Source organism: Berghia stephanieae, chromosome 8, assembly GCF_034508935.2.
Source record: "Berghia stephanieae isolate SIO BIC M18660-M18661 chromosome 8, UCSD_Bste_1.3, whole genome shotgun sequence".
NCBI lineage: Eukaryota > Metazoa > Mollusca > Gastropoda > Nudibranchia > Aeolidiidae > Berghia > Berghia stephanieae.
Genome location: NC_088367.1, coordinates 30,433,329 through 30,456,765, shown reverse-complemented (window position 1 = coordinate 30,456,765; position 23,437 = coordinate 30,433,329). Strand labels below are relative to the sequence as shown.

At 34.4% G+C, this 23,437-nt stretch overlaps 1 protein-coding gene across 2 annotated transcripts in view; it reads right to left on the bottom strand.

Annotated features, from left to right (window-relative positions):
• Positions 1-2,369: 2,369 nt before the first annotated feature.
• Positions 2,370-23,437, bottom strand: part of LOC144978498 (DNA polymerase delta catalytic subunit-like) — a 32,969-nt gene continuing 11,901 nt past the window's right edge. For both annotated transcript variants that reach the window (XM_078924661.1, XM_078924663.1), the window contains exons 10-26: positions 22,468-22,572; positions 21,528-21,668; positions 21,059-21,169; positions 18,927-19,118; positions 17,918-18,006; positions 16,490-16,606; positions 15,865-15,978; positions 14,558-14,705; positions 14,292-14,387; positions 13,783-13,920; positions 13,023-13,195; positions 12,406-12,558; positions 11,952-12,054; positions 10,552-10,684; positions 9,020-9,130; positions 8,221-8,374; positions 2,370-7,264 (exon numbers count right to left, since the gene is read on the bottom strand). In XM_078924661.1, the coding sequence (XP_078780787.1) occupies positions 7,168-7,264; positions 8,221-8,374; positions 9,020-9,130; positions 10,552-10,684; positions 11,952-12,054; positions 12,406-12,558; positions 13,023-13,195; positions 13,783-13,920; positions 14,292-14,387; positions 14,558-14,705; positions 15,865-15,978; positions 16,490-16,606; positions 17,918-18,006; positions 18,927-19,118; positions 21,059-21,169; positions 21,528-21,668; positions 22,468-22,572 (2,175 nt within the window). In that variant the 3' untranslated portion in view covers positions 2,370-7,167. The remainder of the gene's footprint in view (positions 7,265-8,220; positions 8,375-9,019; positions 9,131-10,551; positions 10,685-11,951; positions 12,055-12,405; positions 12,559-13,022; positions 13,196-13,782; positions 13,921-14,291; positions 14,388-14,557; positions 14,706-15,864; positions 15,979-16,489; positions 16,607-17,917; positions 18,007-18,926; positions 19,119-21,058; positions 21,170-21,527; positions 21,669-22,467; positions 22,573-23,437) is intronic.

Genomic DNA, 23,437 nt, shown 5'->3' with positions numbered 1-23,437 from the left:
GATGGACGTTTTAATCCTCCTGCCCAAGGGGTAGATGCCCTCTCCTCCATCACCCCCCCCCCCCCCCCCCCACCTTTCTTCCTCCCCACCTATCATCGGAAGGCATCTTATCCACAAAAATGAAACAAACTGCTTGTCTTCTCTGAAATGAAAGTTTCGTGTAGTGTTTGCAACTTTTCGACAAGGTAGGGATCATCTACATCGATCGATGTTTGAAATAAAAGTAAAGTCCCAGATGTAAGATGTTTTGACGAGTTGTGTGTCATTGTGTGGTCTTGTGGTATGACACTCGCTTTCGAATCGGAAGGTCCTGGGTTCGAGCCTCGCTCGGCGCATAGTCGAGTCCTTGGAAAAGGCTCTTTACCCACATTCTCTCACCGTACTCAGGTGTAAAATTTTCCTGGTCGTTAACAGCGTTGTCTCTGTCCGAAAAAAAAAATATCGCCTTACAGGCGTCATGTCTTGTCCTAAATGTTAAATGTTGCTGTTGGACAGGGACCCCTTGTAAAGCGCTTTGAGCACGTTTAGTGGATATTGCGCTATATAAAAGCTCAATTTTTTTTTCAATGTCTGAGCTTAGCGAAAAGGTGACCCCGTAACCTCGGCTTGGAAAACTCCTCATTAAGTCTTGACCGCTACTCCCACAACGGTATTGCTGACGTCACGGATAAAAATACACACGACAATGATAAATTACTAATTCGTGTCAAGGGCAGGGTTTTTTTCTACTGACTGCCCCCATCCTCAAACATAATAGTGCAATGTTGTTTCATGTATTCAACTGAAAACTACGCGATGTTCCATCGGATTGGGAGAGGGGTTGTAGTACATATTATAAGTACAAACATAGTCAAAGTTGGATTATTATTCTAACTACAGCAACTATAATTGACATACAAAATTATCTTTTTCCGAATGTAGGCGGACTTTTCACAATTGTGTATAGACTTGGCTTATAACGTATACATACTACTACCTTACGATTTGTGTCTGTGCGCATGTCACTACGTAGAATGTAAATTTATAGGGAAAAAATGGTAAATGGGAGGGGAGAAAAGAATGAAAATGAACCGCCGCTAAGTTGGGGTTTTTTTTCAAGTCTCTCTCTCTCTCTGAACAGAGATAGAGAAGATAGTAAACAACATTTTGCATGGTTAATTAGTGCCTGTGATATTCTTAGACCGAAGGCTGTCAAGAAATAGACAAAGGACAGCAGTTTACATAATAATATCAGTTTGTTTTTAAGGGTTTCACGGCGCTTGCAACACATTAAGGTCATATCAGCGCCAGTAAAAAAGGAAGAAAAAGGGATAGTAAAAAGTTATAGAATGACAATTAAAGCACCCAAAAAAAATTAAGATATAGGGGAACCGGGAACAAATAGGGATCAGATGTAGATTCCAAGAGCATATCACCAATGTACTTAGTTTTAGATCACCTATGTCTCATCCGGACACAAACACAAAATCCAACAAAGAGGAATACACTCAAATGCTTACATCATACATTCAAAATAACAAATATAATAATACATAACAGAGAGATGATTTACAAGGAAAAGAATATCATCTCCCAAAACAATAACTCTGCATTTGACCGTTTCCCTCCCAGCTAGGACTCCGGCCAGGGCCAGGACAAAACCAAGTAATCTCATTCCAAGACAAAGACAGAAAGCAAGTTGGAAAACAGATATAAGGGGATAGAAGACAATAAGTACCCCCCTGCCCACTATGGGAGGTCAGGAACCCCACCCAGATAGTATCAGTATCTGATCCCAGAACCGGTCTACCCAGTATATCCAAACTAAAGTCTCACAGATACAAAGACTAATAGTTAAATAGTACGGTAGTAGATGAACACGAAGTCAGTGAGAGAAACAGTCAATAGTGGAGGGAAATCGGGAGATCTCTTATGCGGAACATGCACACACACACACGCATCCGACTGCTTCCCATTGGAAAGGACTTCAACCAGGGTCTGGGCAACTGGTGGACTGGACTGAAAGGGGTGGGGGGGGGGGGGGGGGGGGGGGGCAGAAAAAAACCCAGATTACACCCAAGATAAAGGTCCTTTTGCTGGAAGAAAGGCGACTGCTCACCCAACTGAATTCTTGACACATCAGTTGATTAGGTTAAAGCTTGTAAAGCTTCATCCAAAAGTTTACAGGATTATTTTTTTTAAAGACTGCTGTTTTATGAACTTCGTATTGCTGAACAAATTGTGTATATTATGTATCTTTTGAGTTAGAGTTTTTAAAAATCAATGTCTGTGTTCGGTAAGTAATGGCATTTAGGGAAAATTCCTGAAATAGTTGGCGAGGAGAGAGTTAAGAGCCATTCGTTACATGTTTTTTTAACAAAGGCATTATGGACCATTACAAACTTGTTTTTATTCAAAATGTATTGAGCATTAGGAATTTGCAATATATGAATGATCATTATTAAAAGAAGGCTATTGAATTGTAAATGTAACATCCAACTTCAAGAATTCAAGGCATCAAACTCTTCAAAACAAAAATAAACCAACCGAATGTGGCTTATGTTTGTTTGTTTTTAAGGGTTTTACAGCGCTTGCAACACATTAAGGTCATATCAGTAAAAAGGAAGAAAATGGGATAATAAAAAGTTCCAGAATTACAATTAAAGTTAAAGCACCTAAGAAAAGGTGAAACAAAGGGGAATTGGTCCAGATAGGAAACAGATGTAGATTCCAAGAGCACACTATCAGAGTACTTAGTTTGAGTTCACCTAAAAGTCTCATCCAGACACAAACACAGGTCCCCACTAAGAGGAACACACACAAATGTTTACAAATCATATATAATATGTAAACAAATCATAATACAGTGCATAACAGAGAGATGATTTACAAGACAAAAAAATATCATCTCCTAAAACTATACATTTCATTTGACTGTTTCCCTCCCAGCTAGGGTATCCGGCCAGGGCCAGGACAAAACCGAGTAATCTCATCCTAAGACAAAGACAGAAGGCATGTTGGAAAACAGATATAGGGGTATGGAAGACACAGTAAGTACCTCCCTCCCCACATGTGGCTTAAATCATATCTCATATTGCAACTTTCCTAAATTTATCCTCTTGTCAACATCATCTACATTTTATAACAGAAAACAGTAGATCCTTCCAGCATGAAACAAAAATGCCACCCACTGTCTCAATCCAGCGACTGTGGTTTAGTGGTATGGCACTCAGCTCCTGACCTGTAGATCCTGGGTTCGAGTCCCGTTGTGGAAGCCTCAAAGTTATTGATATTGGGAAAAGATTCTTTTAACCATATTTTCACACTATAGTAGTCCTTTAGAGCCATAAGGCCCATGGAGCCAGAGATTATCCCGGTTACTTTAACATAAAATGTACAATAGCAATTGCTTGCTACCACTAGGATAGGATGCTAGTCTATCGCAAAGTACTTTCAGCTAGATCTAAAAAACCCAGCTATCCAATCACTGCTGGGTGGACAAGGGGTTCAGAAAAAAATCTTGACATCACCTGGGAGTGATCTCAGTCCCTTTGCGTGTGAAGCAAGTGCTCTAACAACTGAGCTATCAGGACCACTGCTATATTTTTTCACACCATACTAATGTGTAGAATTAGTACCTGGTTAGAAAAGGGGTTGTCTGGAGAGGTGAAAAATGTAGTAAATAGCACCTAACATGTATCAGGTCTCATTTTACATGTATGTTAAATGTTGTTGGCTTGGGACATGCTTATAATGCACTCTTAAGCACATTAAATGAACATTGCGCTAAGGTGTGAATAAAAAGTCATAATTTCACAGGGGAAAAGTGGATCCACTTGACGGAGCTTACAAAGCACCTGACCTTTCTAAGTTACTCCAATGAGGAGGAGCATGCTGACCTGTAAAATTTTGAACATACAATATTATGCAAAATAAAGTGTTCTAGAGAAACTTTGGGCTCATTATAAACATGCACTCGAGCACAGAAATCTCGGGACCGGGCCTATTTGTTCGAGATTTCAGTGTTTTCGAGTTTTCCGTGTTGAGAATTACAGAGGAAATATGAGGGAGGTAAATGTGGGTGGTCTTGATAAAAGTCATATTATAATGATAACTCTCCGTTATTGCGAACTCTGTCAAGAGTTGATAATGCGACAATTCTATTTCTTTTTCTTGGCCATCTGTTACAAAATTATGAAGTGAGTTATCACTGGTGTTGCATTACGTGCATCTTGTCTTGTTCAAGTTCAATTTCAGAAAAGGAATGACAATTCCCACTGCAAGTGTTTGATAAAAAGACAAAGCCAGCATATCGCATTGTGGATTACACACTCAGCACGCGACGTCATTACCTTCAGATCCGGTACCTAAAATCATTACCACTCCTCACTTAACACCCTTTTACCAATAGCAGGCTAAAGAGAGAGGGAGGGCAATGGTCCCACCTTTCCCATCCCTAATTGTTTGTATCATTTTAATACGTAACAGTTACTGCCTAAGGCAATCACTGACAAGTCTCCCGTCCCTGCGATACTGGTGATTTATTTGTGATGGTACTGGCACCTCAGATTAAGTACCATTAAGTGAGGTAACGATAGAGTCATAGGTGGTGTGCTGGTGCTGGTCAAACATGCTTCGCAAATCCCTCTCAATTCAGCATGCACACACACACACACACACACACAATATATGCCACACACACGCATGCGTAACACGTTAACTGACACTTCGGGCTACGGGGAGAGTGGCATCTGTCGTTTCTGTTCAACACAAACAATTCGCGAAAAAAAAAAATTCAACTGACCGCAAGGAAAAGTTTAGTTTGGTCGAGATTTCCGTGCTGGCCCTGGAAAGTTTTCGAGATTTCCGTGTTGCCAATACTAACAAAACAGAGGGATTAAAACGGGGAATTTTACCGAGTTTGAGATTTCCGTGATTTCGAGATTTGCGTGTTCGAGATTTCCGTGCTTGAGTGTAATATTATAGGGAATATCATTTCCTCTTTAATAAGTGAAATTTACACATCCAGACACTTACGATTTTTCACTGATCTGCCCGATAATGTAGTATGAATGACAACAACAACAACAACAAAAAAAGAAAAGGAAAGAAACAAATGGGCCAAAAAAAATTTTGGTTTGTTTTTAAGCTTTTTTGTTTGTTTGTTGCTTTAGGTCTCTTCCAACACAATTGAGGTTATATGAGAGACCGCTGAAACAAAAAAACAAGCAATCTAACAAAAATAGTACAAATGTAAATCAAAATCATAACCTAAAGATATCATAAGCTAAATTATAAATAACCAAGAACAAACAGGCAGAAGATTTACAGAAAAAAAAATATCCCCTGTCAAAAATACAATCACAAACCAAAGAAGCAGGATAGGCTAGTAAAGAGAAGAAGAAACGACATCACTATCGGATCGTACACCCATGCGAACATCATAGGTATATGATTCAAGGGTGATGCTCCCATCCAACCACCCACTTGTTGTTTTTAAGCAGTTTATGGTGCTTGCAACACATTTAGTTCATATCAGCACCAGGGAAAAGGAAGAAAATGGGATAATCAAAAAATTCTAGAATTACAATAAAAGCACCCAAGAAAAAGTAAAACAGGGAAATTGGTTCAAATCAGGAACAGATGTAATTCCAAGGGCATGCATCAATTAACTTAGTTTGAGATCACCTAAAAGTTAAAGTCTCATCCAGACACCAGCACAGGATCCCACTAAAGAAACACACTCAAATGTTTACAAATTATAATAAAAACAAAAATTAACAATCAATACGTAAAAGAGATGATTTACAAAGAAAAAATTATCACCTCCCAAAAACTATCACTATATATATATTTGATATTTCAATATTTGACTGTTTCCTTCTCAGCCAGGATAAAACCAAGTAATCCCATTCCAAGACAAAGACAGAAAGCAACCCAGAAAACAGATATAGGGGGACTTACATATAATATAATATCCTTTACCTATTTAAATCGTTAGGTCAACCTAGTTTTATTTTTTATTTTACCTCTTTCGGTTATTTTAAATATAACTTTGAACCGTATCCTTCCTCTCCCATTCTCCCACTTACTCTCTCTCTCTCTTACTCTTTCTTTCTTTCGCCCCCCCCCCCCCCTTCCCCCTTATTGAAGAATACTAGGATTCAAATCCTTTCCTTAACCTTACTATAAAAATTTGTTTAAAAATCAAAGCAAAGCAAACAAAACTGACTTGCAATATCAATTTGCTTTTATCCATACATTGAACAAAGCCTGTCACAAATATTTGATTCCAGTTCACATTAATGAGGCTTTGACCTTACTCCCCTTTGAGAAACCTCAAGAAGAAATGTGTGTGTTGCTCCTTGATAGTTGCTGTAATTGTGCAATTTATATAAACACAACACCCCAGTTCTAATTGGTCACCCTAGTTTTACTTATATATACTTTATAAGATTAAGATGCATTTTTACAATTTTCTTGTATTTTCAAGTGATTTCATCAGTGAATTTAAGTGAATTTATAACATTATTTGTAACTATCTCTTTCAAAATAGATTTATAATACAAGCCTCCATTTTAAAATTTAAGTTCCTTGTTCTTATTGTGTTTGTTTTTACTCCTATCTATACTCACTAGTAGTAATATTATAATTGATTGAGCTTTTATATAGTGCAATATCCACTAAACATGCTCAAAGCGCTTTACAAGGGGTCCCTGGCCAACAGCAACATTTAACACTTAGGAAGGCGATATTACAATTTTTTTCTAACAGAACGCTGTTAATGACCAGGTACTCATTTTACACCTGAGTACGGTGAGAGAATGTGAGTAAAGAGCCTTTGCCAAGGACTCAACTATGCCCGTCGAACCCAGGACCTTCCGATCCGAAAGCGAGTGTCATACGACAAGAGCACATAGCCGCACAAACTCACATACCTATTAATACAAATAGATAAAGATGCTGGCTGACGTGAAGGAAAGGAAAATCATATCTATCTGTCTCTTTATCTATATTTCTAGCTACCTATTACTAGTATTGTAGACAAAACTAGAAGTTTGTACCTTAATTCAATCCTTCAATCAAAAATATAACACAATATTTACAAAATCACAAAGGGCTACAACATAGACTGTAGGTACGCACTCTAATTTCCTTTCATTCTTTTCTACACAACACTTAATCCAGTCACCAAGTCACATCTCCAAACCGCAACATCAACTTGTCGTGCTCAGCAAGGTCTTTCTGAACTTTCTTTCTCATGTAAAAGATTGGACAATCACGGCTGTAGTGAAAAAGAAAATGAGAAGGAAATAAAAAGGTTAACAAAAAATAAATAAATAAACAACAACAATTTCATTAACATGAAAAATAAAGTGTAAAATACAGTCTAAAGTGGCCAGTCATATACAAAACAGCCTTGTGCTCTTTACAGATCTCTCAAAGACAAAAAAGTATGAAACAGCAAGGATTGTTTACTCATCGTGAAGTAAGGGCTGATGGCTAAATCAACATCTTTACTTTACACAGAGGATTAAACAGAAAAAAATCTCGATTGCACCCGGGATCGATCTCGGTTCCTTTTTGTGTGAAGTGAGTACTCTACCAACTGAGCTACCGGGACTCCTTGGTTAAAGTCAACCTAACTTTCTGGTCCGACAGTGTTGGCTTTATCAGGATTCCACTGTAGTTTAAAGAGAGACAGATGGATTTATTTTAGATGTGAGACAGAGAGAGAGATATTGAGTGGAGGAGTGAGAATGTGAGTCAATCCATAGGCAAACCTATCAGAGGTACCAAACAAAACATCCATAATTTTTCTTTTTAAACTTCTCAATTTCTAGCAATCTAAAGGCATGATTTAAATCCCTTGAGAATAGACTAAGTTATAGTACAGTTTGACGACGGATCCTTTGAGTAAATAAGGGTGGAGAGGGGTGGGGGGAGAGAGTAACTAAAAATGATGAGGCAGCATTTTGTATCAATTAAAAGTAAAGTTTGTCCTCCACCATCTACAAAAACTTTTTTTCTAAAGTCACTTTAGACTCACCCCCCCCCCACACACACACCTCTTTAAAATCCTAATATGGAAGGGGAAATCCAACTGCCTCCCCCTAAGCATCTGTATGAACTGATTAAACGAAAGAAGCTGCATGTCTTCATGGGTCTGTAAATGACTCAATTGCACTGTACGACAATCAGCTGACATTTTTTAAACCATAAAATGAAACTTATACAAACCTGGTGCAAAGCACATCCTCATGCAAACTGCCTTGGCATCGCTGACATTGCGTCCAAAGTCGAGAAAATTTTTCCTCCAAAGCCTGAAGACTTCCAATCTCTTTCTGGAAAATTTCTGATTCTTTGTGCTTGCAATGTTTGCAAACTGCAGCATCTGAGGATTGGCATCAAAATAGGAGAGCATTTAATTATGTATCAAAGGTTAAGCCTTTGAGATTCAAGAAGAGAGAGGCTGTGTTACGTTTTTATGACTAGATAAAATAAAATAAGAATATGTAGGATGAAATGTATAAAACAATGTTATAGAAATGGCTTCAGCTGTCACAAATAATAAAATGATATACACGGGCAAATAAATATAAATATCACTCTCTTCAAACAACACACACTCATACACAATTTTGTATTTACCAATCACACATTTTACAATGAAAAAGAATCATTACGTTGTTTTGTGAGAACAAGTCACAACTAATGTCGACTATTTCTTGATTGTAAATGACCTGTTAAAGATATTGATTGTAGGAATTGACAATATCAACCACTCAGTTTGGCTGAGTTGATTGAATAAGAAGAAAAATGAGTAGGCATAGGGAGAAAGAGGAGCTTGCTGATGAAATAGATAACACAAGCAATGTTTAGACCTTGAAAAATAGTTCAATTCAGAAAAGCGCAAATCTGTGTATATATTTTTTCCCTTTAAACCATTAACATCAATTAGTGATCATTAAGAATGACTTGTCTATCCAAAACTAAAAAGGCAAGGAAAAAAATAATCTAAAACAAAAAAGAAACTTACTTGAATCTAATGGGGTTTTGCACCCGATGCAAGTACTTTTCTTTGTCGTGAAAGCTGCTAGTCCTCCGACTTTAGACATTACTTTGGACTTTGTTCTTGTGTGCTCTCCATCTAAAAAGAGTTATATGCGTATAATATGGCATTTTATTATCATACTATATGCAACAAACTTTTTTCACAATCCTATATAATAGCAAAGATTTGTGAGTATGATAATGACACAACAACCTTGCTTGGTCCATCTGTAATTTTAGTTTCAGGGTATTGATAATAAAATTGCACTATGCGTGAATCTTAATCATCAAATCTAGACAATGAATTGTCTTTAATAAACATCCTAAACAATAATGACTTATCTCGAGATTTGGCATGAGATTTTGTTGTGCATGAGTGTGAACATGTTAATCAAATCTTTGGTCACTTTGCTTCATTTTTTTTTTTAATGATTACGCGGTTATAGCTGTATTATAACATAACTAGGCACCTCATAAATATATCTAATTATAATCATAACTTGTATATGAAGTTGTTGAAAGTCAATATTGTGCTACAGAACACAGTTATTGTGTTGACTGAAGACAAAAACATATTAGTCATCACACTTCATGACATTTAATACATCAAATCAAATTCAGTAATTTATATAAGACTGTTATAAACCATAGTCCACAGCTTCATCAGATTTGGAATACTAAATAATTTATAATTTAAGGTCTTTTTCAGTTTGTACAAAGGAAACTGGTCAAACCAAAAACAGCTAAAACTCAAAAGCCTTTTAATTCTAAGACCAAAAAAATAATAAAATCCAAAAAATGGGCTGTTCTCTTTATCCTTGTTCACAAGCTTCTTCTTCTTCTTATCTTGTGGAAATCTCCAATATTGTTGAGGATCACTTCACAGTTTGTAGGGTATTACATTTTAAACTTGTTAAAACACTGCACATAGCGATAATAAAAAATAAATAGATTAAAAAGTCACGATGTGAACTCTAGCAACTGTGTGAAGGCATGTTGGCAACCGTTTTCAGCCATGTCAGCTGGGAGGCTATTCTACAGTCGGGCAGTGGAAGGGAAAAACGAATACAGGTGGGCATCCGTTTTTGATGTTGGGATCACCAAGCTCTCAACAATCTAACAAAATTGCTTTAAATTGATTGCATAAATGGTCAAAAAAATTTTTTAAAGTGATTCTCAAGTTTTTGACAAAGCTCAAAAAAAACATGCACAAACCATGGCTCCATAATTACATGTTGACATTTAAAAAAAAATAATTGTCACAATGCTAGTGTAAAATGTAGTTAATGACAAAAGGGAAGTTACTCTGAGATAATAAACCACAGTAGCACTTGGAAAAAGCAACACGATTATTGTTAATATATAATCAAAACAAAACACGATTATTGTTAATATATAATCAAAACAAAAAAACAAAAACAAAAAATGAAAAAGTTAACCCAATCCCTTGGTTTTTACTGTATATCATTGTGATCTTGGAGATTTATATCATATCAAAACCATAACAAGTTTACTTACGAAGTAGAACTGACTCTGCTTTCTTCTCCCCTAGAATGGGTTCAAATATCCTTAGCAAAGGCTTGGACAACTGGTTTTCTAGATAGTATTGTGTGTCAATAGGAATGTTGTTTTCCAGCACATAGATAGGATCCTGATTAGAAAGATTAAAATTTCAGCATACATATATTGAGTTATCAGATCATTCAGTTTGTTATTCGTTTTTATTGGAAAATATGTTTCAATCTGGCATTTATTTTATAAAACAACTTTTGGAAACAATCGTTAACTTTTGATTCTTTAATCTAATCAAATCCCTTTAAATCTTTTCAAGTTCATATGAATGGATATCCAACAAATATGTTCAATTTTCAATCATAGTGAACTCAACAGAGTTAAACAAACAAACAAAAATTAAAATTAAAAAATCGTTAAATTTGGTTATCCTTTTCTGTACACTTGGATAAACAGCTTACCTTATAGATTAAAAAAGTCTGAGATGTATAGAGATGGTAATGCACTCTAATGGTGAAACAAATTTTTTTTTAGCAAATCACATTTTTACTAAGTAGAGAAAAAAACTCATCTAGAAGTCTTTCGTTCAAATGAAAAGTCATCCATTACTATAACTTTTGAACACGTGAAAAAAATAAAAAATAAAAAACTAGTTCCTATAGTCACCACAAAAATTATTGTTGGTGTCTCTTGAAAAAAAGTGCAAAACAACATTTACATTCACAACATCCTCAATATAAAAAAATCTGAAGGTAAGCTGTTTACAATGGTTTTACGATGCTCAGGAATTAAAATTGAAATTGAAAATTGCATCATACATATGTTTTTAATTAAAAATGGTGGAAAAGATATGTCAGGGAAAGAGTTCATATTAAGTACAAAGGTCATTTGACTGAAATTAAAGTGTAAATCAATCCACAGAACCAACGATGTTCAGTAACTAATTTCAAATTGATTCTGTAAATTCTGCATGATTTGTTTGTTTTATAGGAGTTTTATTGTGCTTGAGACACCTTTTGAGCATCTCAGCATCAGTCAAAAAGAAAAATGGCAGGCAGGAAAAGTCAAAAGACTTTTGCAAAACTTTGTGGTCATGCACTCACCCTCAAAATGGTCGGTCCCTAGTTCAATCCCACTCTCAGCAGCGCAAAGTCTTAACTCATATTATCTCATCACACTCAGAAGTGAAATAAGTACCTGGACGGCAACAGCTTTGTCTCTGTCACAAAAATTGTAAAAGTACCTGTCAGGCTTCATGTATCATTGTAGACGTTGACTGGGGACACCAACCATGTAAAGCGCTATAAGCACATTTAGTGGATCTTGCACTATCAATTTATTTATTACCAAGTTATCACAGCAGTTCCTGCATTACAAGGTACATATTCCCAACCTAAGAAACTTACCTCAGACTTCAGATAGGCTGCAGTGCCTTTTGCTGCAGCAATAATGACATAAGGCACTCGATCACCAAGTTTTGGAGCACTACCTGCATCACGTTTCTGCATTCTGTAAGTTAAAAATTTGCAGTCAGAAACTTATTTTATCACTCAACTTTCAGAATCGCTTATCTATCATAATTAACACTATTGGCAATGCTCAATTTTAAATTATTACAAATTTGTGGCCAAAAAAAATGTTTAAATAAATCCAAATTTATTTTAAAGGCCATTTATAAGCTACACAACAAAGCCGTAAACCATAAAATGAATACATAATTCCTTTTCTTTTTCTTTTCATGATGTGAGTTTTTTCTTTATGTAATAAATGGCCAGTTGTTTAAAATACATTTCTTAACACATTTTTTTTGTTAATAAAAAAAACAAATCCAAAACATAAACTACAAAAATGAAAAGGCACCTATTTGCCAGTTCCACATGGGCTTGTTTTCCAGCATATTCCTTATCAGTCTTGGTTAACTCCTTTGTAATGACAAGCTGCGAGATGTCAATACGATTACACAACAAATCTGATATTGTTTGCTGAACATGAGATACAGCTCCATCTGGATTTCTGAAATGTGAGTGGTGAAAAATTCAAACATCTTGTGTGAATATGGTTTAGGGATAGATACAACAAGAAAAAGATTTAGAGTTTATTTTAGGCAGTTTGCAAATAAAGAACACAAATCAAAACATAATTATTAATAAACAAAACCAAAATAATCATATTATTGCAAATAAACGAGAATTAAATAAATAACTTATAACTGAGGATGATGAAGATGATGATGAGAGACTTCCAGATACGTTTTGCTCTTTCACTTCTTTTAAATATTTTTCTCCTTGAGGTACATAGTATTTTTGAGTACCAAGTAACACACAACCACCCCCTACATTGATATCAAATTAAGCTGTAATCACAAGAAAAGTATATGGTCAGAGATAAAACGGATATAAACGTAAATGGGGGGAGAAAAAAAAAAAACAGGAATAAAAAGAAGTGAAAAGGACAAACATGGACAATTGGATAACAACCTGTCAATCAACAATAAACGCAGACAGTGATTGATGAGCTGGGCAACAAGAGGTGAGTTGTCTCTGCGAACAGTTTCTATACCCTTGCAATCCATCTTATCATGCTTTTCAGGACGGGTCCAGTAGAGGCCTGCATAACGCTTCTTGTTGATGAGCAGGTAAGGGAAATAGACCTGCAAAATGGGGGAAATGGAAAAGCAATTAGAGGATCTTTGCATTAGATCAGCCTAAAAATGTTTTGACCACAACATCAATTGAAAAATATATTGTATGATAGTTATGTCTTTCTAATTTTAGATCATCATCATAATGTGGTTCACTTCTGGCAGAAAATGGTGGTTATGAATCACAACAGTCCACCTCATCAATTAGATATCTTTTAAAATCCTCCCTTAATTTGGTAATATTCAATAGAACATTTTAACAGAATATTTCATTTAAAGCAATAATATTTTATATACCAATAATCTTCCACTTTCTAACAGAAGAAAATGAATGTCCATTTCAGTCAAAATGATTCTACAAAATAGTACCTACTTAAAATGTCATTATATTAAAAATGACAAACTGTAACACCAGGAATTTATTAATTGTTTATTTTGTTTTTAGAGGTTTAACGGCACACCGCATGGGTCATTTAAGCACCAGCTACAACTCTACATGAGAAAATAGTGGGGTAGAAAAGAGATTTCTGAAGACACGATTTTAATTCAATCTCCATAATTGTTTTTAATCTATTTTTTTTTTTTCTTGTTCTCACCTTTTCAAATTCCAATTTTATAGGCTTGATGAATTTAGAGGAAATGTATTCAGCAGCATGTTGTCCCAATTTCATAGCTTCTTCAACTGTATTAACTCCAAATTTACACATAACAGAATCAGTGTCTCCGTAGATGACCTGGTTTCAATATCAATTAAACAATAAGATGATAAATCTGTTAAACCATTAATGTAGTGCTCAATTCAGCCACAAATCCATTTCCGAGTAAAAAAGGAATTTTTTTTTTTACCAATTTCTCTCTTAAATTTTGTTTTTAAAAAATCTGAACCGTGAGTAAAATAATCTATGTATAAATCTGTATATGTGGATGATCTGAGTTGTGATTAAAGGCACAATTTAACATCTTACTCTAAATAATATTTTAGGCATGAATCCTTATTGCAATCATAAATAAAGCTTTAAGAGAAGAAGGGTAAAAGGCTCTAATGAGTGAATCTGTCTTGTTCAATTTTACTTTTTATTTTAAGTTCTTTTCTTCCTAATTTTACCTTAGCATCATGTTCGTATCCATTGGCAACTGTATAAGTTTCTTCAACATATTGCTTGGTCATCTCGATCATCATACGTCCAAAAGCTGTCACACTCTGCAAATATATATTTTGAACATTTGTAATTGTTAGTACACAAACAAATTGAAATTAAGAAATGTATACACTCAATGACTATGTCATTCATCAATTTTAATTTTGAATAAATAAAATAAAACCCACTGAATAACATTGTTACGTAGATTATTCTGATATCAAATAGTCACCTGAGAAATTTCCAAACAAGGGAGTTTACCAACTTGAGCCCCTGTGAAGCCATACACAGAGTTGGCACTGATTTTCAATGCCAGTTGTCTGCCATCCAACACTTTCTTCTTAAATGGATCTGTTTCATTCTTCAAGTCAAATTTAGCTCTTGCAACGGAAAAGAAAAAAAGAAAAAGAGAAAAACAAACAGTAGAGTGAGATCGTAGATTTTACTTGAATGTACTTGTGATTACCAGTTTGCACTCATATCTCATTTCTAATATATCTTCACTTATTTACTTCCCCAAATGCTTACCATACCTGCCAGAGATCCATTTCAAATAATCTTGGCTAGTTCATGTGGATCACATAGAAAAGGCAATAAAAACATGTTGCTCTGTACAGCCAAAAACAGTTCTGTCTTTAACTAATTACTTATTTTCACTAATCATGATTTTCCAGACGATCAGCAAATTTAAATATAAACTTGCACCGATTGTCCACTGAATTTTCGAACATTTGCCTCAATGAAATTTATAATGATGACGATGACAGAAAGTCAAAATGGAGAAAAATTAATGATGCATCGGTGCAAATTGTTTGCCTCAAGCAAAAGAGTTTATAATAATAAAAGGTTTATCTGAACAGGAATTTCTTTTATGAAAATTTCTGGACTGAGATTGGGTTGGGCATGGTTCTGCGGATTTTTTTCTGATCAGCAGCATTGAGAAAGTGGAATCCAAAGATTTTTTTTTAAAATGAAGGATCACAATTGGAGAAAAAATTAAAACTGAATTTCCGTCAATTAACCGAACTCTATCATCAATACTTATGCTCCATTCAATACATCCTACTCAAGTGAGTAAGTAAAATGTAAGAAATCTGCTGTCTTGAGCCTTAAATGGTCAGGTTTGATTTTACTCTAAGTGTGTTGTTGCGATTTAACAAACAACATGACCCATATTGGGTCAGCAAGTTGGAGCAGGCAATAAGGCATCTTGACAGTATGAATTTAGGAAAGCAGGTGACTTTTATTGCATCTCTGTTAAATACTATCTTGGTGATTCAAAAAATATTAAAGTAATTGAATCAACATTATTATGAAAAGAAGGAAATTCAACTAACTCAAATGTATACCTGCACTAATTAATTCATTTTTAAAATATGAGATGGATTCAGACCGTTCAATCAAATTTCCTCTGCTCTTATAAAAATAATTTAAACGAAATTTTACTGAGTAAATGCCTTTTGTCAGATAAATCTTAGCCAACAATGCAATGCAATTCTATGATTCTGAAAAAAAAATGAAAAAAATCCAACTACTCACTTTTTTCTGGCTGACAGCAGATTTTCAAGAATGTCTGGTAGGAGACCTTTCCGAATAGTGGATTTACAAAAGTAGTTACCAGATGGTGTTTTGATGTATTGGTCTGGAGTTAACCTGTAAATTGCATGACAGTAGATAGAAAATTCTTGAAATCTTTATAATTTAATCTCTCTAAGGACAAAACAGAAATCTTAACCTGAGTAATTTATTTCTTTATTATCAATTGTTCAAAAAAATTAAGGTTAGTGCACAATATCAAAACCTCGGCTTTGAAGCCCATCTGCTTAATCTGATTAAATGTATCTTTAGTATTTTATTTTATCTATGACCTTCAATCTGAAGATGAATGTCTTACTATAAAGCCACAATTCACTGTTTTGTATGTTTCTATCAATTCAAACACTTATTCTCATAATATTCAGCAAAATATGATCGGATAATTCATATTGATAATATATCAACAAAAATAATTCATACAAAGTATGTTGATTTTTTTAAAAGGCACCTTGCAACAAAGAAATTGTTTTTCAAATTTTTTTTATTAAACCTTTTTTAAATGAAAAACTTGCCAATACTTGTGAAAATTACCAACACAGTTAAAGATGTTAAATAAAATTGTTCTTACCCTTCTCTCTTTATCGCTGCCTGACTCAGAAGGGAGGTGTAGCATAGATTGTGTGCCATCATAATCGACGGATATAGAGATGAGAAATCAAGGGTTGCAATCGGTGAGTCGTAGTATCTGGAACAAATTTTTTAATGTAGATGAGCCAAATCTGTGTCATCCACTTCCACTTTATAATTTCATTTGATGGAGAATTAATCAAGTCATGTTGTTGCAACTCTACCTACTAACAATAAAAACAGACTGGGTGCGGAAAAAAAATTAGAAAGCCTTATTCCAAAACAAGGACAAAGAGCCACCTGGGATTGAAGAACAAATCTAAGAAGAGAGAAGCAATAGAAATTCAGGGGGTGGACATTTGTCAGTGCATGACATAATCAGTCCGATGGTGAAAAGGTTTGAACTGAGATATTGCCAAGTTTAGTTAGAAGGTCAATTTTTATCAAAAATGAGTTATTGTCATAAATGAATAAATCAACCCTTTTTGTACATCTTCGGGAAATATCAAAACTTAATTTCACTTCTAAATATTTTTTACAGTCAAGTTGAAAAAGTATGAAATTTGAAAAAAGTTGCTGGATACCTTTCCCATACATCTGACCATAACTTCATGAAAAATCACAAAATGCAAAAAAATGCAAATCCAAAATTTTCACCTTCTGACTGATTATGTCACGCACTGACACATTTGTGTATTTATTGCAGACCAGCCCAAGGAAACAAAATCTTGGTTAAAAGTTAATCATTTCTAAAATCTGAATTTTAAGAAAAAGATCTGTATCAACCTTAAAAGGATGGTTTCTAGTCTTGTTTCTAGGTACAGTGCTGCCAACCCTTGCTAAGTTAGAGAACCAAAATGAGTAAGGAATTTTGGAAATGAGTACATCCTTTAAAAATTATAATTAGCATTAAATCTTATAATGCTAGACCATACTAGCAATATTATGATCAATATTGAAATTAATTAATAAACTCTCTTTAAAATAGTATCAAAGCAACTACCATAATCCACTTATAAATCTGATATGACCCAGCCAGATAATATTATATTGAACTCCCTATATGAACAGATTAAAGAGTGGATGATTCTAAAAATGCCTAAATAATAGAAAATAATGCTTACGATCATCAGCAAAATGCGTACAATGAACGAAAATATGTAAGAATATGCATTTATTACACAAGGATGGCACCACTGTATGAATTAATGCTTCAGAAACAATCAAGAGTAGTTCATTTAGGACATAATAATAAATCTGGAGGAAAAACAATTTGAATTTGACCAATTTTTGGCTCTACTGTTTATACCATTCAAATCTTTATAAGTGACAAGTCTATTGCTGTTATTCCATATGTGAAATTATGTCAATTTATGGATTTCAATAGCTGCATTGAATAAGCGTTAACCATCATTAAGACAGCACTCACCCTTTAAGTGGCTCAATAACAGTGGCCCCTTCATACTCATCTCCAGTCTCCACCTTTTGAGCAGGGATCAACAATTCTTGTTCTTTTGCCTGAAATTGTATTTCAAACTAATTCAGCACCTACCTTTTTATGCCATAAATAATCTACAGCCACTTATCCAAAAGTCAAGGTGTCTAACAATCTTATTTATTTGTCCTGGCATAAAAAAAATATTAGTTGGTTTACTTGATCATTTACATAGCGCAATATCCACTAAATGTGCTAAACAGCTTTACAGGGGGGACTCCGATAAGACATGATACCTGTTAGGCAATATTAAAATTTCTTTCTGACAGAGACAACACTGTTAACATCCAGGTACCAATTTTACACCTGAGAATGTGAGTAAAGAGCTTTTTTCCAAAGTCTGAACTATGCACCATTCAAATAGAGCAGGACTCGAACCCTTGACCTTCCAGTCCAAAGGCAAGTATTATACCACAATACCACATAGCTGTGGTTTTCTCATACCTGATGTTACATTTTACCATTTTTTACTAAGTAAAAAGTACCAGGATGCAATTTGGGCTTCATTGGAGCCAGTCTTGATCTCATTGTTACTTCTTCTATCCTGGTAATCCTTCGGTCTCAACAATGTAGGATTCACATAGCAATCCTTAAACATGTTTTACAGACAAGGGTCTCGCTTTTCTTTTTCTTTTATTTAAAAAAAAAAAGTCCTTCTTGAGAAGTTAAACTGAATCAAATGCAGAAGTCTGGACTTCTTCTCATAAACTTTTCTCTGATATAATTCATTCAATCAATAACAACAACAAAAACTCGGAATAAAGAAATAAATTCCTTCCCTTTAACAATTTGCAATTAAATGTTTGGGCTTAAGGGTCAATTTTAGAAAGAAAAATAGAAAAGGACATTCACTTAGAAATCATACATTTATGTGAAAAAAAGACATTGTTAATCAAACCTTATGTAAAATCTAAAAAAGATGTGACCAGAAGAAATTGTTTACCTGACGCAATAGCTGTGACATGACCTTGACTTGTTGACCTCTTGTAAGTAAAAATGGCAATGGCACACCAGTGACACGGGCCATTTCCATATAGTTGATAACGCACATAAGCTTTTCCAACAATCGCAAGGGCAAAATCGCATCCTTGAGACAATAGACAGCTAACCTTCTCCTGGTTTGATCATTGCCATTCTGAAATGGATAGAAAGTAATAATAAGGATTAAATGGAAGTAATAATAGGATTCAATAGTCTGATGTCACGTCCACCCAGCAACCAGCAGCTTGGTTCTGAACAAAAAAAATCGGTACTATTTATTCTTCATGCTGGTTAGAACTTTTTCCAATGTCATGTGATCAGAATGTATAAAAGTCAAAACATGATCAGATTATAATGTTTTACTCCTCTGGATACACTTTGATGCTCGTCAGAGAAGTATTTCATAAGGGCGTCCATCTTTGTTATGATAGTTTAGAACCAGTTACTATGTTACAATTCATCGTTAACTCACTCAACCCTAACACCGACTATATCCGTTGTATACCCGGGGCTACTTTTACCCCATGCCTATTTATTACATTTTTTAAAGACAAATTATAGGCATAGTATCAAAGCTAATGTGTTTTAGTTTTTACATGTTAATGGTAGCTGAATAAAACAATCTATGCACATGCTCATTTTTAATACAGTTTTTCCTATTTTGAAAAGTAGCAAAAATCTCTAGGATTGAGTGAGTTAAGAGCGAAGTTACGTCACGACTGTTGAAGCTAATTGTAAAATCGGGGAAATATAAAATGCTGAATAATATAGGTATTCATTGATTTATTATATTTTCCTTTTATCAAACTCTTTCTCTGAAAATAAAATCATAATTTACTTTTTAGTCGCCTTAATAATTGAGTAGCCTCTAAGAAGGGTAAAGTTCAAACCGAACAGAAAACAAAAGATGTAGGACTTAAATCTAAGCTGCATTAACTGGTCTCATCGATTACAACAAAAATTTGTCTGTGTCCTCAATTTGAATATTTACCCATAAACAAAGAATAAATGCACTTTTGTCTTGACAAATGAGATCCCACTACAGATGTTTTACAGAAGTCATGACATTCCTCAGTGAAGAAAATAAGAGATCTGAATTGTTGTTGACCCTCAATATAAAATGCAGCCACTTCAATCCAAAGCATTCTAGTTGACTGCCCCTTTATTGACAGCATTTATATATTGATAAAGAAGAATCTTGAAATGCCGTCTGCTTTTAAAAAAACTTTTAAAAAAACATTTGTCCTGTCTTTACCACCATGTTATCGATAAAAAATATGGCATGACCACCACTACTATAATTTCATAAATCTTGTGCTTGGCAATATTTTCTGTTCAAGTAATACCTCTCAAAATTTTAAAATCTTGCAGTGCATATTTATAGCTTCCTAGAGCAGATGTGGAGTTTTTGTGGTTGCTTTTGCTCAATTTGCAGTCAGTTATGATTTGTTCAATTGTTTCTTAGCAATGATTTTTGTGGTGCTGAATCTTTAACAAAACAACAACAAAAAACTTGAGCTTTTACACAGAACAATATAAACATGCTCAAAGCGCTGTACAAGGGGTCCCTGGCCAATAGCAACACTTAACATGTAGGACGAGATATGACGTCTGTTAGGCGATATTACACATTTTTTTGGACAGAGAAAACGCTGTTAACGGCCAGGTACTCATTTTACACCTGAGTACAGTGAGAGAATGTGAGTAAAAAGCCTTTTCCAAGGACTCAACAATGCGCCGAGCGAGGCTCAAACCCAGGACCTTTCGATCCGAAAACGAGTGTCATACCATACACAAGACCACATAGCTGCAAATAGATATCATTTGTATATTTATCAAATGCCATGCAACATTTCCCTCTGGTCAATGAGTATCTTTACAGAGTAATAATACAATAATAGGAAATATTAAAAAAACAAAAAGATATGTAATTTTAGGGTACTTCCATATCAATACCGGACGGATATATATACTGTTGATGTGTTCGTTATTTGAAACATTTGCAGTTTAAATAAATCTAACACTTCATCTAGACCTTTTGTTTCAGCATTGTAGAAAGAGAAGACAAATAAAACAATCAAGCAATATTCTCACTTGCAAATCTGTAATAATGGAATGTTGTACATCTTCCTTCTGCTCTTGTAGGAAATGATATGACACTGCATTCAATGAGTAAGACCGCAGCTTGTAGTCTCGCAATAGAATCTGTAAAGAAAAGCAATTGATTGATTTGAATTCATTGAATTCGACTCATTCTAAATAATTCTAATTATTTCTCACATTGTACAAAAATTTTTCAATAGACAACCAACTTTAGACCAAGTCCTATAGATAAAAAGCACTTATCAAGATTTCATTCACATTTCAGAAAGAATGAACTCTTGTTTCTATTTCTCCCCTTAACCGTTTGGACTTGAAGAATAATTTGTGACGATTAAAATGGCACAATATAATCAGTTTTCAGGGGGTTTTTTTTGGTTTGTTCTATTTAATGGATTGACAAAATCTAGAAGAAAAAAAAGAATGACTTCATCAATCTATCAAGAAGATAATACTAATCAACCTGTAATAAATCCAACTGAACACGTCCTTCAATGTTGATGACCTTGTTCTCCCTTTTGCCCATCTGCTTGCTCTGGAAGGTTTGTTCTTTAATGACAGATGTGATGTTCTTGATGCGACCAAGGAAAGGGAATTCTTTCACCTTTGAAGGTAAACATAGTTAGTGTACTCAGGTTTAGCTATTGTCTGCAAGCAGACTTGCCAAATCAAAAATTTCAAGCATTAACTAAAAATTCATGATTTTAACCCTTGGCTTATTTATAAGAATTAACATAAATAACAAAATGCTTTGGAATCGAAGTGCTGTAGTTGAACTTTCTATACTGCACTACAAGTTCCTCCCCACCTCCCATTTTTTGACTTAGTTAATTGCGCACATTTTATAAATATCTATTGTTCTATTTTAATTTGTGCTTCCTTACAAAAGAGCATACTATTTCCTGCCCCATCAATGTTTTTGTTTATTCATCTTAACAGCGCCACCACCACATTATCTCACTAGTAGTGTTTCTTTCATTCATCCTGTTTTGTTGATAAAGGGGAAACTTGAAACGTCCATATTATCTATTTTTGTATATTACATTGAAGCTTACATTCAATTTCACATTGATACTTATTTCTTCGAGCTTCGAGCAGCAACATTTATATTTTAAAACAACAGTACATCTTCAATAAATAAAAATTAAAAAACAGAAATATCCAATAACAGCAGTCAAATCCATAGACTGGGGCAGGTTATATTTCTCAGATTTAGAGATAAACAGATCTGGATGAAGCAATATTTAGAAGAACAAAATTAATTAATAATTAATTAATTAACTAAAAAAATTATATATATATATTATTATATATATATATATATATATATATATAATATATATATATATATATATATATATATATATATATATATATATATATATGTCAACGAAATGTCTTACTTTCAAATGAGCAGCTCTGTTAATGAGATATGGCAAGTCAAAGTTTTGTATGTTATAACCAGTGACAATATCAGCATCGACATCTCTGAAGAAAGCAGACCATGACTGAAACAAACAGCAAAAATTGGACAAGAGTTTTTCAATTAGGAACAGCTCATATTTATTCATCCTTTCGTATGACAGAAAGGCAAATACAAATGTGGGGTCTGGCTTGATTGGCCCTGGTCAGTCTGAAAAATCAGTTCCTCAAGGCATATAGAGACATATGAAATCAACACGTTTAGTCACTTAAGTGTGCCCAGGAGGTTTGGCTTGAAAAAACAGTGACCAGTCCCGACACCGTAAACCAGAGAGCCGACATAAATTTTGTCTCGTAAGAATTCCAGACACCACTCAAAGGAATTTCTAAACAGTAAAAGGAATTTCAACATATAAATTGTTAATGAATCTATTTTTAATACAACTATGTATAAACAATATGTTAACAACACCCCAATCTGACAGTAATCAACAGCAAAATGTCATAGAAAATGAGTGAAAAGATAAAAAGAATTATATAAACCATGACATCTGTAGTACTGGTGGAAAAGATGATGATGATGATGATGATGATGATGATGATGTACATATGTATTTGTGATTACGGTTTGATTTTACTAATGATGATGATCTATTAGCAGGAGTGGTTGAAGTATAGTGGTAATAATAATGATGATGAAGAGATGGCAGTACTTCTACTATTGGTTGTTACGATGTTGTGGTAGTTGTAGTAGCAATGATGATATGGCGGTGGTTGCACTAGTGGTGGTAGTGATGATGATGATGATGATGTGGTGGTAGTGGTTTTAGGAGTGGTGGTAGTGATGATGATGATATGGTGGTAGTTATAGTTGTGGTGGTAGTAATGATGATGATCTGATTATTATTGTGGTACTGATGGTAGTGAAAATGCTGTGTTGATTGTGGCACT